Below are 15,114 nucleotides of genomic sequence, written 5' to 3'. Positions count from 1 at the left end.
GGTAGCACTTATGCCTAAGCCAAAGAGCACACAACTGTCTAATGCAAGAAACAAAAGAGCAGAGGGGATTCAAACATGGGACATGAGGTTTACCAAACCACTTGGGAGTGAGCTTGGGACCACTAGACCACCACCCCTGGTGGTGATGTTTGCTTACAAGTTCAGGTCCTAAAAACAATTTTTATGGAAGGAAGGGTAAAACCACATACATTTGATCTTCTCTAACTTGTTAAATACATGAGACTCCTAACATTTAATAAAAATCTTTTTAAATTATTACTTGCTACTTTGTAAAGATTGAATTCTCTAATTGCACTCTAGTAGTTTTCTTAGTTGTTAGCCTGTTATATACTTTTCCATCATTTTATGCCCCGATGTTCAGATTAAAAAATTTTGAATCTCTAGCCAATGCAGAGTTGGTAAAGTGGTAAGACCTATATTTTTCAGTAAAAAAGTCGTGAGTTTGACCCTCATAGATGGCGTTCCCCGTAAGAATGTAATCAAAGTACGCACAAGCTGACCCAAATGAACTTCAACTCTCAAAGAAATAAAATTAGATCTCTAACCGCTCTAGTTGACAAACTTCTATTCAAACCCTGGCCTTCAGCATTGATACCATCAGCTATAAATTTCCACCCAAGTCTCTACATCTTTATTGAAAAGGCATGATCTAATATATTCCATGATATGATACAATACAAATCAATATGTATCATATTAGACACAGCAGATATAATACATAACATATTGATATAACTCTTCTTTTCTTTAACTTTCCCTTAAAAGGTATGCATTTGATTACACCAAAATATATTGACTAGTATAATACAAAACTCGATACAACATGAAACGTCTCTCAAAGTCACTTGACCGAAATAATACTGATACCAATGCTTTAAACCTTCGGTAAAAGATGAAATGCCTTTACAATTTCCTTCTTTGGTTATTATAAATTTATTCCCACATAAAAACTAAACATTCAAATATTAAAAATAATAATTAAAAAAATTATCAGGATGAATTTCCAATCAATTTAAATAGTGGGATTGCCATAATTCTAGCTACTGGACTTCTCTGGCAATAGATTAACAAATGAGATGCAAAATGCAGAGCTGAGAATGTCAAGAAAATCGAATGGGAAAGTGATCAAACTTCCTGACCAAAATCTCACAGCAATACGAGACCTCAGGTCCTCCCAGTACTCCTTACAAGAAACCAACCCTAAATTCTCATTAGCTAGCATCCTTCAACCCAGATATCCCCCAAAACCCTCAACCAACTAGGCATCATTACCACTTTCTCTGCTGACTGCACTGGAAGAATCTCCAAACTAGAATGAAACCTAATTTCAGTGGATCTAACCAAGCTGCATTGATGAGAAGTACTCACTTGGGGAACTTCGCCAGATAGAGATCATGAGAAATGTAACCTACTTCTACTACGCGGTCCCCATAGAGTCGCCCGTGTAAACAATGTGCTGCCATGCAGGAAGCTTCTTCTCTTAGATATTCAACAAGAACAGACCCGTGCTCAAAGACTTCATCAAGAGGACTAGCAATCAGCTTAGCATCACCTTCTTCCAGATCACCCGACTCCATAGCAACATCATCATTCAATACACTTGACGATTCTTGCAATTTGTCACTGGCAGCTTCCTTTGGTCCCAATTCTTCTTCAACCATCAAATCATTTGCTGGGCCAGATTCCATGGCCTGAACATCAGAGTCCTTGTTTTCTGCTTCATGTTTTAGCGTATCCAACTGGTTGGGAGTTTCTTGAGAATTCCCATCAGTATCCATCTGACAGGATGCTTCAACCAAAGCCATGTCACCATCAGGTTGAGTTGGTTCACTTGGTTTGTTCTCTATGACATTAGACGCTGATTTTTCTTCACTAGTGTTGTTATTTCCTGCATTTCCAATTTCTTGGAGTTCTTCACCATTAACTGAAGGCTCCACCATGATATGAATGCTAGAGTTGACGGCAGTACACCCCTCTATGAGCTCTGTTTTATTGGTTCCATCAACACCCTCTGGGTATTGAGAAGCTCCCTCTGCATCAGCTTCAACAGGGACTTCAACCTTTTCTGATGTGCTGTTGTTCCTCACAATATTAATAGACTTAACAGTGCCAAACCTGCCAGGTTGTGTTTGTCTTAACAGATGCTCCAAACATAAACGTGAATGGAAATCAAAGGATAGTTTTCATCATGCACCTGGCACACTCTAGCCTTATATCTTCCAAAGTCTCTTCCAGCTCGAGTCCAGATAGAGATGAAAGATCCTCTGGCTTGAACTAAACTCAATTTGAACCACATAAAGTATAATTATTAAAAGCTAAATGAGGAAAAAAGGGAGGGCGGGTGGGTGGGTGAAGAAGGTAGATAGAGGTGCAACCGAAAACTGTACCACGTTTTTAAGCTTCAACACTTTTGTAGGCTTCTCAAGAAGCGGTTTAGCACGCTCAGGAATCCCATAAAATGGTGGCCTCTCAGCATGCTCACCACTTTCCTGGCAAAGGTTCCATTGGTATGAGTTCAGAAAAGAAAAAAATATTCAAACAGGATACCATATAAGCATCATAATTATAGTATATAGATGTTATATCTGAGACTGATTTGAAGGATGCATAAAAATGGACGGTTTGAATACCTCTCTGGATGCACAAGGAAAAGCTTGAACAGCAGTTAAAACTTGTCCACCCAATTTCATGCCACTCAGTCCAGCACATGCCTTAAGAGTGACTGACTGATCAACATACTGAGAAAGAAAACTACATAAATCAAGTTCACAGCTCATGCCAAAATGTAACTCACAATTACAACAAGATGACACAAATTATAAATGACAGCTAAATCATTAATGCAAACAATGCATGTACCCCGATTCCACATTCTATCTGGCATCAATAATTAATGAAAGTGAAGACCTAAAAGCAGGTTGAAGTAAGAAGCATACAAAGGCTCGGATGTAATAACCTCAAAATAGATATAAAAATTCAATCATATATTCTTGCAGATACCAGTTAAAGGATTCATATCCATTTCATGGTCCAGTAAACTTTGTCCATGCATTTTCTGTAGATAGATGCACATATGTTGAAGGACAGGCATTTTGCCAGTTATGACAATTGGTTGCCAAGTGGTAATAACATCAAAACAAGAGACTAGTTCTTTTAATGAGCATCGGACTGAAAACTCTTCTTTTTGTCAACCTTGTAATAAAAGTAACATGAAAAGTAAAACGTAAGCACTTGGCACTAATTTTTTTTACTACATTTAGTGGCAGTGCAAGATATGTAAAAGTCAACTTTTAGGATGTAACTGGACCCGCATCAAGTACAATACAAAAATGAAAGATAAAAGAAAGCTATGTTTGGATACGCAGGAGTGTTGGGCCTACAACCTAGGGAAAATGAATGGAGTATGCATTTTCTCCAGCATTTTTGGTCACTTGAGGAAAGGAAAAGGATGTTTTAGAAAAACAGGATACCTTTTGAAGAAGAAAAAGGAAGTTCAAAAAAGGTGGCACATGATATGGAGATGCTGGCCATGTTTCCTCTGGGGTTTTGCAAAATCCATTGGTTGGATGGATTTTAATGAGGCAAAAAGTAGGGAGAAATCGGCTGAGCAGGGAAGCTTGGAGGTGCCTGCCTGGGTACTTTCCTTCCCCTGTCCCTTCTGAAGAGGTCTGCTTTTACTTTTGCTATGAAACCTTGTCAAGAAATCCCTAACCCCTCACCAAAACCTGGATAGACAAACATAAAGAAATTTGGTATAAGAGCTTCCTATAAGTAGCTCAAGGATCTGTTGTCATCCACAGTGCAGTGTCTGAAAAAGAATAAGCACTAATCAGAAACTAATGGAGTCTAAACCTTGAACAATCAGAGTCCAAAACAAAGTGAACTTTGAAAGTGATGATATCCCAAAATCTATTCAATGAACCTTGATGCAAATCAGGTCAGTTAGAGCTTTATCTGAGTTTAAACCAAAGATGGTGATGCTCCAACTAACTGTAAACTGTGGACAGATCTCATAAATAGCATAAGTACCAAAATTCTGGGAACTTCAAGAACAGCAGATCAGTATCTTGCATGGAGACCAAACCAAGGTCAAACCACCTTGCTAAAATGATGAATTACTCCCCCAAATGTTGGAGCAATCAAAGGGATAGATTCCTTTAGAATGAAGGAATCAACCTGCAGCCGAAGCACCTAAAAACAATGTGAGCCACCATATACAGCCAAGATTGGTCTAAAAAATCCAGATTCTGAAGGGCAGATCAGCTTATACATTTGGCAGATAATATTGACTGTGATCTTATACAGTTATAGTAGCATTACGACAAACCAAAGAGAAACATGCTAACTAGGGGCTTCTTTTTAATAGTCACCAATCTCCTCCAACCAGGGAATTAACTGGATTTTGACAAAAATCACTGAAACCAAAATCCCAGTGCCCCAATTTAAAACAGGGTTAGACCAGCTGAGTAGTCAAGGAATTCAATCCCATTGATCAAAACTAGGGCATTAATTAAATAACAGGCAAACGCTGCATGTAATTTAAGCATCAACTCTGGCCTCAGACTAGTTGTCACTTAATAAATAATAGGTTCAGAGTTCAGAACTTCAAAACTATGATCACAACTAAATACAATGGTTTCTGTGGACTTAACTTCCGAAGAAAAATTCTCAAAGAAGATCAATCAAGACTAAAACCAGGTTGAACATAAACAAATCCCTCAGCCAATGTCAGAAAAATGGTAAATGACACCATCTCATAATCTCATCCCATCCATATTTTGTCGTGTTCTTGGTACCCCTGACCCCTGATATAGACCACGCTAATCAGTTGTCAGAGGGTGGTCCATAACGCGTGCTAACAAGGAAAGAAAAAGGCTGGTGCATTTGGACAAATATCAACCAGAAAAAGGGGAAAAGGGAACATATTAGTTGTGAAGCACTCTTATCATAGGCAAACAATTCATGTACACTACAAAAGAGAGTGAAATTGATGTAACCCCGGGCTTAGGGTTAGATGTCAGGATCTTCTAAAGTGGAACCAGCACACAACTAGGGGCTTTAGGGGTAAACTAGGGTTTTGGCTAGGGTTTAGGATGGGTCTAGGGTCGCTGGTTCTGTAGATCTGAACTACCATTAATCCTAAATCAGTAATCCAGATGTTGTCCAGAGGTGAAGGGACTAGGGTATGAAGGTTTTAGGGTTTTCTGAAAACTATGAAAATTCTGCAACTTCTCTTGGAGAAGATGAAGTGCAGAAAATTTCTAACTCCAGAAACAGCGCTACTTTTGGGAAATTACGTTAGGACAACAGTCTAATGCTAAGGGCGTTCAAAGAGAGTGAAATGGGGGAGGAAAGGGGCTGGGGTTTAAGTTCTGCAGGAAGGGGAAACCTGCTGTATCGCAGGGAGAAAGGGAATAGAGGGGATGGGTCACGGCAGCTTGGAGTGGTCTAGGGTTGGGCTGGAACTAAGGGGAAAGGGACGGGGATGATTTGCAATGGGTTTAGGAGGGTTTTCAAGGTCTGAAACTGAAGCGAGGGCCTGGGAAGGATGCGGACAGAGGTGGTTAGGTTTGGGGATGGGGTCTCTTACTTACTTGGGAAGGAAGACCCTTGCAGAAATTTTGTGATTGAATGTTAGAAGTAGTGAAGGAAGCCATGAACTTTGAAGAAACAACTTACAAACACCCAGCTGCAGGGTGTCCCTAAGGATCCCACGACTTGTCGACTTCTACAAGCCAAATTCTCAAACTCTGGTTTATTCAATAATCAAGACTGCCAAATACATGAGAGACTTAGGCTATTTATAGCCCCCCAACTCTAAGTAGACACAAATACTCTTTCCTAATTTGAAACAAGCTCAAATAAGACTCTTAAAAGGAAATAACTCTTTCCTAATTTAAATAACCCCATAGAACTCTTGCCAATCTAGAATTTCAAACCAAAAAGGAAACAAACAAATACCACAATTCCTCAACCACTAAGACTCCAAACTACCCAAAAAAAAAACAGAATTAAAAATCAGAAATTATTCTAAACTCAACCCTATGGACATAGACTCGATCCAAGGGATGAAAATGACCGTTTTGCATCTTGGTCAGATTCAGCACTCCCACCAGGAGGGTTTGGACCCTATGCCGGAAGGGCTTGGGCCCCTTCTAGGCTCTTTTGGGGCTTCCGGGGCCTGGTTACATCAGAAATTGCAGCTGCCAGTACACAAGGGAAGACAAGAACAAACCAGGAGGTTTTAACAGCTTGTCATAGATGGATTCCTATCCAAAATATGTTCTCACAGTAAGAGAGGTATCAGCTAGCTCAGCTGTAAGTGTAATGGTTTGCACTCACCACAACCTGAGATCAAATCCTACCTTCACAGAGGGATTCACAAGGTGGGGCAACGGTGTAGGATTCTACTAGGAGTCCAATTAGAGTTTGTAAAGGAGTTAAATTAGAGTTTGCATTCATGTAAAACTCTATTCCTTGTAATAGTCTACTTTCCACTTAATTATAAATAAGGGGCGTGAGATCATGGATCAATAAGCCATTCCACAACAATTACAACATGGCATCAGAGCCTAAGTTCGATTGATCTTCTTCAATTCTTTTTTTCCTTCCGTAAAAACCATTGCAGGAATTTTTTGCAACTGTAATACCATCGTAGAGTTCTTTCTTCTACAACAATTGCAGAATTTTTTCTACAACCATCGCAGGTTTTTTTTCTGCAACTATCGCAGAAATTCAAATTCAGAAATTTTCTGCTCCTATCGATTCTTCAGTTTTGGACAGAAATCTGCCACTGCAAGAACAAGAAAAAGGAGGGAAAGAAGAAGAGGAACCCTGCTGATACCACCACTGCTACAGCTGCTGCTATCGTCAAGAACCCTGCTGCTTCCACCGCTGCTACTGGTGCTGCTATCGTCGCTGCTACTGGTGCTGCTCTCATCGCTGCTTCCGCCATCGACCAAAGAAACAAAAAGAAAAAAAAAAGAAAGAGAAAGTCCATCGATCTGCTTCTAGCTTCCAGGGACATCATCGCTGCTTCCGCCATCGAACCAGGTAACCTCTACCGTCTTCAATTTTTTCAGGTATGAGGAAGAAGATATCAATTGGTTATTGATTTATTTGGTTGGGTTCAACTTCTGGTTCGGTGTTTAGTTTGGTTCAGTTTGTTGGTTCATTGTCCAATATAGACTAGACCATAACCATATTTTTCCTTTTTTTGCTCATTAGCCAAAAACCAGTAGACCAGACCAGATTTTTTTCTCTGGTTCTATTAGCCCAAAAAAAAAAGGGGGGGGTATTTATAACCTTTTTTAGGTGATTTGGCTATTTCATTCTGCGACGTTTTAGTTTTTTTTCAAAAGGTGAAGACTGAAGAACTACGACAATTTTTTCAACATGGCAACTATTGAGGGTACTACTGCTCCCACCGGCCTTGAACATTACCCCACTCTTCATCATCTCTTTGGGTAAGATTTGATGGGACAAATTATTTGATTTGGTCCCGATCTGCTTACTTAACTATTGCTGGAAGAGGACTTGTTGGATACATTACGGGCACCACTATCAAACCTACTACCACAGGCGTTTCACAGGATAAATGGATCTCGAATGAGTCTCTTATTATGTCATTTCTCTTGAATTCCATGATTCCAAATATTGCCCATGGATATCTATTACTTGATACTGCTGCTCAAATTTGGAAGGCTACTACTGAAACATATGGACAGTTGGGGAATGATGCACAGATTTATGAGCTACGAAAGAAGCTTCATAAGACTACCCAAAAGGAACTGATTGTGGCCCACTATTATGCTGAGTTGCGATCTCTTTGGCAAATGTTGGATCATTATGGGGATTATCACCCCACTAATCTAGATGATGTGGCGATTTATAAGAAGCACATTGATAAGATTCGAGTATATGACTTCTTGGCCGGTTTGAACGTGGAGTATGATCAGATCAGAGTGCAAGTCTTAAGTCATTCTCTTTTTCCTACACTAGAACAGTCTTATGCTCTTGTTTAGTGTGAGGAAAGTCATCGATTAGCCATGCTTCATACTCCTATTATGGAGAAATCAGCTTTACAGTCTGTTCGCACTAAATCTGATCTGGCTAAGGAGATTGTCAAGTGTGAGCACTGTCACAAACCATATCATACCAAAGAAAATTGTTGGAAACTGCATGGGAAGCCTGCTGATTTTGAGCAAAAACGAGCACAAAGAAAGGGAAAACCAAAGGCTAATCTTTCTGAGACAGTTCCCACCACACCCTCTGCAGACGTTGGTTTTTCACAGGAGGAGTTCGCTACTCGGCGACGTATTCTGCAGTCTTCTACTGCCGGTACAGCCTTCTACCACTGCTTCCTCTACTAATCAAACCAACTCCTATCTTGCTACTTCAGATAAAACTTTTACAAGCTTCCAAGTTTCTTCAGTTTCTACTCCTTGGATTATTGATACAGGAGCCACAGATCATATGACATGTTTGTCCTCTTTTTTCTTACAATATTCTCCAACTTTTGGAAAAGATAAAGTTTGAATTGCTGGTGGCTCCTATTCTTCCATTGCTAGGAAAAGGGACCATTCAACATTCTCCATCCCTTTCTTTGTCTAAAGTTTTACATGTTCCCTCTTTCTCTACTAACTTACTCTCTATCAGTAGTCTTACACAAGACTTGAATTGTAAAGTGACATTTTTCCCATCTTACTGTGTCTTCCAGGATCTGGTCACGGGGAAGGAGATTGGACGTGGTAAACTAGACAATGGACTTTATTTGCTTGAGCCGATTAAAGGATCTACTTCTGCTCTGACTACATCTTCTAATCAGGTGCATTCGGTAATATCAGACCTTCATCAGTGGCACCGTAGGCTAGGTCACCCCCCTCTAGGAACTCTTAAGAAAATATTTCCTGATTTAGTTTCTTCTTGTAATGAGGATGATTTTTTTTGTGAAGCCTGCATTTTTGCGAAGCAGACTCATTCTACTTATTTACCTTCTATTCATAATAGAAAAACTATTCCTTTTATGTTAACTCATACTGATGTGTGGGGTCCCTGCCGACGTGTGTCTATCACTGGCCATAGGTACTTTGTTACTTTTATTGATTGTCACTCTCGTTCTACATGGATTTATCTTTTAAAACAAAAAACTAAAGTTTTCTGATGTTTTCGAGATTTTCATAATATGATTAAAACTCAATTCAATGCCACTGTGAAGATCCTTCGCAGTAACAATGGCACAGAGTATATTGATGGTGAATTTCAAAAATATCTCTCTGACTCTGGCATAATACATCAAACCAGTTGCGTTGATACGGCTGCCCAAAATGGGGTGGCCGAAAGAAAGAATCAGCATCTCTTAGAGATAGCCCGTTCTATTATGATTGCTATGAATGTACCTGACCAGTACTGGAGTGATGCTATACTCACTGCTTCTTACCTTATGAATAGGATGCCCAATAGGATACTTGGTTTTAAATGTCCTAATGAGATTCTTCAGGGAGCCTCTTCTTTTGTTATTCCCCCAAAGGTTTTTGGATGCGTGTGTTATGCCAGAATCACAACCCATCAAAGTAAGTTGGCTCCCCGGCACCTATGCTGCATATTTTTGAGGTATTCTGCTACTCAGAAAGGGTACAAATGTTATCATCCTCCCTCTAAGAAAATCATTGTATCCATGTATGCACTTTTTCATGAGTTTTGCCCTTACTATACACCTCTCCAGGGGGAGAGTCCTAGAGGAGAGGTGTTTTTTCCGACTCTAGATCTTCCTATCACACACCAACACAACTTAAGAGTCCCAGAAGAGTTTCCTGACCAGGGGGAGACTTCGGCCAGTATACCTGAGGACTATAATCCTCCCCCTTCGATTTCTGAACCATGTGAAGAACCTAGCCAGGGGGAGACCACTCCTATGAGACACACTGTTGGGGTCTTTCAAAACCAGATTGACCAGAATAAGGAGGCGCAGACTTATCAGAGGAAGAAATACAACCGGCTAAAACAGGTGGAGAAAGGTGATACGTTACCACTTCAGCCTCTCTGCTCCGAATCGATTCTCTTGAGGTATCTTCTTCTGATCTTCCTATTGTTGTTAGAAAATGGGTCAGATCTTGTACTCAACATCCCATAGCTAAATATGTTTCTTATAACTTTTTGTCTGACTCCTACCGTGCTTTTATATCCTCTCTGTCATTTGTATTTGTTCCTAAAAGTTGGCAAGAAGCCTATGCTGATAAAAGATGGAAGGAAGCTATGGTAGAGGAAATGCAGGCAATGAAGAAAAATGACACTTGGGAGTTGGTTACACTTCCTCTAGGAAAAAAAACAGTGGGCTGCAAATGGGTATTTGTAATTAAACAAAATATGGATGGATCAGTCAACAAGTTGAAAGCTAGACTAGTTGCAAAGGGGTTTATCCAGACCTATGGGATTGATTATCATGAGACCTTTGCCCCTGTTGCGAAACTAAATACTATCAGAGTTTTGTTGTCTGTAGCTGTAAACAAACACTGGAACTTGCACCAACTAGATGTAAAGAATGCCTTCTTACATGGGGAGTTAGCAGAAGAGGTTTATATGGAAATCCCACATGGTTTCTCCAATGACAATACTACAGGGAAAGTCTGTCGGTTGAAGAGGTCAATTTATGGGCTAAAACAGTCTTCTAGATGCTGGTTTGGACGCCTTCCGAAGGCAATGACTTCTATTGGGTACAAGCAAAGTAATGTTGATCATACACTATTTGTCAAGAAGTCAAGTACTAACATCACACTTCTCATTGTTTATGTAGACGATATTGTCATCACAGGGAATGATGGTGAAGAAAGTCAAAAGTTGAAAGACTTTCTTGGCAGAGAGTTTGAAATTAAAGATCTAGGGAAGTTACAGTATTTCTTAGGGATTGAGGTGGCTCGATCAAAGAAAGGTATATTCCTATCCCAAAGAAAGTATGTCCTAGATCTATTATCAGAAGTGGGAACGTTGGGGTGTAAAGCAGTTGATACCCCTATTGAAGTTGGAGCTAAACTTAAAGAAAAAGAGGGAGAACCAGTGGACAAAGGAAGATACCAAAGGCTGGTAGGGAAGCTTATTTACTTGTCCCACACCAGGCGAGACATCGCTTATGCTGTAGGGATAATGAGCCAATTCATGCATGATCCATATTTAGCTCATATGAAGGTTGTTACCAGAATACTACAGTATTTGAAGGGAACTCCTGGAAAAGGAATACTTCTGTCTGATGTAGACTGGGCTGGATCTCCAGACAGGAAGTTAATTTCAGGTTATTGTACCTTTGTTGAAGGTAATCTAGTTACTTGGAGAAGAAACAGAATGTGGTAGCTTTATCTAGTACCAAAGTTGAATATAGAGCTATGGTTCGTGGAGTTTGTAAGCTACTATGGTTGAAAGGCTTGCTGCAAGACATTGGAGTCCAAGTTCCAAACCCTATGATGTTATATTGTGACAACAAGGCTGCTATTAGTGTTGATGTATATACACTTGGGATATTTACTGTTCACAACACTATTCACGTGAACAGTAAAAATATGTTTTTACTGTTCACGGTACTATTCACGTGAACAGTAAAATCTGTTTTTTACTGTTCACGTGAACAGTAACTTTGTTTATACTGTTTACGTGAAACAGTATTATGCTATTGATGTTATTCTACTTTCTATTTCTAATGTTGGAGTCTTGCTACATAAGTTTTGGGAGTTGTTAGAAAGCATAGTTTATATTTTGGTGGTAGTTTCTATTTTCAGAACTTTCTATTTTTAGAGCTAGGAAGTCACTAAAGTTGTAATTTTTTGTTTTCTTTTTCTAGAGGACAATTACTTGTCTCTCAAGTTGTATTAGATTCATTAGAAGTTATAAATAAAAGGGCTTTGTGATTCTAGACTCTTAAGCAAGAATCACAAGCCTCTTCTACTGGTTCCTTATCTCTCTTCTCTTCTTCTTCTTCTCTCTTTTCTTTGTTCAAGTTCAGCTGTTGTTTTGATTATTTAATGCTTTGTTTTCTAACAATTAGTATTGCTAATAATTCGGTGCAACATGATTGAACTAAGCACATTGAAATTGACAGGTTTTTTGTCAAAGGAAAGTTGGAACAAGGGCTTATCTACATGCCTTTTGTACGATCTGGAGACCAAGTAGCAGATGTTTTCATTAATGGTTTGAAAGAAAGAGATTTCCTTCCTATTATAGGCAAGTTGGGCATGACTAATATCTATGCCTCAACTTGAGGGGGAGTGTAGGATTCTACTAGGAGTCCAATTAGAGTTTGCATTCATGTAAAACTCTATTCCTTGTAATAGTCTACTTTCCACTTAATTATAAATAAAGGGCTTGAGATCATGGATCAATAAGCCATTCCACAACAATTACAACAAACGGGGAGTTAGAAGTACCCTGGAAGTCACGTAAGCAGTCATCAGATTATCACGAGTTCAAGTAGTTATTGTTAAAGTATACGTAAATTTGGAGTTTACCGTTCACGTGAACAGTGTTTTTACTGTTCACGTGAACAGTGTTTTGCTGTTGTTTTGATTATATTTTCTATTTCTAATGTGGGAATCTTACCACATAAGTTTTGGGAGTTTTTTAGAAAGCATAGTTTCTATTTTGGTGGTAGTTTCTATTTTCAGAACTTTCTATTTTAGGAGTTAGGAAGTTACTAAAGCTGTAATATTTTGTTTCCTTCTTCTAGAGGACAATTACTTGTCTCTCAAGTTGTATTAGATTCATTGGAAGCTATAAATAAAAGTGCTCTGTGATTCTAGACTCTTTAGCTAAGAATCACAGGTCTTTTCTACTAGTTCTTCATCTCTCTTCTCTTCTTCTTCTTCTCTCTTTTCTTTGTTCAAGTTCAACTGCTATTTTGATTGTTTAAAACTTGTTTTCTAACATGGTATCAGAGCTTTTTTTGAATCAAAATAGTGTTATTCTCAATATTCTCTTCTGAAATTCTTTTTTTTTCTGTTTCCTTGGTGTGCAACCACCTAATGCTGTATATTATGGACTGTTAGATCAGATATTCATGTGAACTGATCTTCTCTACCTATTACCTTACTCTTACACGTTCCAGAACTTGGATACCTTTGTTACCTCTCTCTTTTTTTCTCCTATTTTGTCCTAAGGTTGCAGAATTTTTTTTTTCTGCTCATTCTACTTCAAGTTTTGGAAAACTGATTTGAGTGCTATCTACCTCAGTTTAATGTCTTCACTTAAACATGACTCAATCATGAGTACGGCTGAATCAAAAGGATCTCAAGGAGATCATGTAAACGTTCAAATTACATCTATCAAGCTCAAAGGTAGTTCTAATTACTTGTTGTGGTCACAAGCGGTTCGGGTGTACATACTTGCAAAAGGTAAGCTTAAGTTCATTGAGGATGAACCTCCTGCTGAGACTGACAAATCCTATTTTAGTTGGATCCAAGAAGATGCAATCATCAAAATTTGGATGTGGAATAGTATGGCACCTGATATTGCAGCGAATATTATGTTCCATAAGACTGCAAAAGGAATATGGAATGATTTGCAAGAGACTTATTCCCAAGCTAAAAATATGACTCGGATTTTTAATATTTATGAAAAGCTATTTCAATTTCAGCAAGCTAACAAGTCTCTGCAGGATTATTACAACTCCTTTAAAGGCATGATGGAGGAGTTGAATGTCTTTCAACCTCTCACCACTGATATAGAGAAGCTAAAAGCCCAACGGAATGAATTTTTTGTGTCTAAGTTTCTTGCAGGATTGAACCCCTGAACTGAAATCATCAAAGGACATCTTCTTGGTGAGCATGTCCCTAATCTTAGTGAAGCATATTCTAAACTTCAACGTATTGCCTTGCCTGAAGGGAGTTCTCCAAACAAAAGTTCTAAAGGAGAAAATTCAGCCTTCACTACCTTTTATGGAAGGGGACGTGGTCGTGGTTCAAGGGTAGTTAGTAGGTCTTTTGGAGGTCATGGTGTTCAACTTGTCGATAAGACATCTCGACTTTGTACTCATTGCGGTAAACCAGGGCACTTAGTGGAAGCTTGTTGGGCTAAACATGGAAAACCGAGTGGGGCCAAGCACCTTGCCAATCATGCCGTTTCGATGGTGGTACCGATCATCAGTAGCAAACAACGATAGTGGTTCGGATCTTCTTCAGGGGGACTTGTCTAAGACTCTAAGAGATGATGTAAGCCAAATCCTTCGCCGATTGCAAAATATTGAAACCGGCGGCGCTTCCACATCCACTAGTACTTCGCTGCCACACTTTCTCATACAGGTAACACATCACTTCTCACTTCTACTCCCACCCCTTGGATCATCGATTCAGGGGCCTCTTCCCATATGACTGGTAAGTCATCACTTTTTAGCTCTTTTTCTAAATCTACCACTAAAAATTCTATTGTCATAGCTAATGGGACTTCCACACCTATTCTAGGCTCTGGAAGTGTTTCTCCTCCACCTTCTCTTACTTTATCATCCGTACTTCATGTTGCTAACTTTCCTTTTAACTTATTATCTCGTTAGTCAATTAACTAAAGCACTAAACCGCTTTCTGTGACTTTTACTCCCACTTATTGTGTTTTCCAGGACCTTCACACGAGGAAGACGATTGGTGGAGGGTGTGAAAGGAACGGACTCTACTATCTGGACTATGCTACCCCTATTGCGGCTCTTTCTGATGATTGTGTAGATGCTCTCCAGTGGCATTGTCGTTTAGGCCATCTGTCTTTACCTAGATTAAAAATTTTATTTCCTTCTTTTAAATCAGTGTCTAGATTAAATTGTGAAGCGTGTGAGTTAGGGAAGCATCATCATGCCACCTATCCTCCACGCTCTATCTCTCGTAGTGAGTCCTTATTTTCTCTTGTTCATTCCGATATTTTGGGCCCTTGTAGAATTAGTAATAGGCATGGTTTTCGATATTTTGTTACTTTTGTGGACGATTTCTCCCGTCTTACATGGTTGTATCTTTTAAAGGATCGGACAGAGTTCTTAACTACATTTAAAAGTTTTATTCATGAAATTCGGACTCAATTTTCTCTTCCTATTAAAAATTTTTGGGTCTGATAATGCTTTAGAATATGTGCAAC

The 15,114-nt window shown here is 39.1% G+C and overlaps 1 protein-coding gene across 1 annotated transcript in view; it reads right to left on the bottom strand.

Annotated features, from left to right (window-relative positions):
* Positions 1-307: 307 nt before the first annotated feature.
* Positions 308-15,114, bottom strand: part of LOC149003147 (uncharacterized) — a 34,216-nt gene continuing 19,409 nt past the window's right edge. The window contains exons 7-10 of the mRNA XM_089138565.1: positions 2,652-2,759; positions 2,409-2,510; positions 2,216-2,295; positions 308-2,136 (exon numbers count right to left, since the gene is read on the bottom strand). Of these exons, the coding sequence (XP_088994691.1) occupies positions 1,386-2,136; positions 2,216-2,295; positions 2,409-2,510; positions 2,652-2,759 (1,041 nt within the window). The 3' untranslated portion in view covers positions 308-1,385. The remainder of the gene's footprint in view (positions 2,137-2,215; positions 2,296-2,408; positions 2,511-2,651; positions 2,760-15,114) is intronic.

This window comes from Hakea prostrata, chromosome 10 (assembly GCF_041222555.1).
Source record: "Hakea prostrata isolate BN-2017 chromosome 10, UWA_Hpros_2, whole genome shotgun sequence".
In the NCBI taxonomy this organism is placed as follows: domain Eukaryota; kingdom Viridiplantae; phylum Streptophyta; class Magnoliopsida; order Proteales; family Proteaceae; genus Hakea; species Hakea prostrata.
The sequence above is the reverse complement of the archived record's forward strand: the minus strand, read 5'-3'. Positions and strand labels throughout refer to the sequence as shown.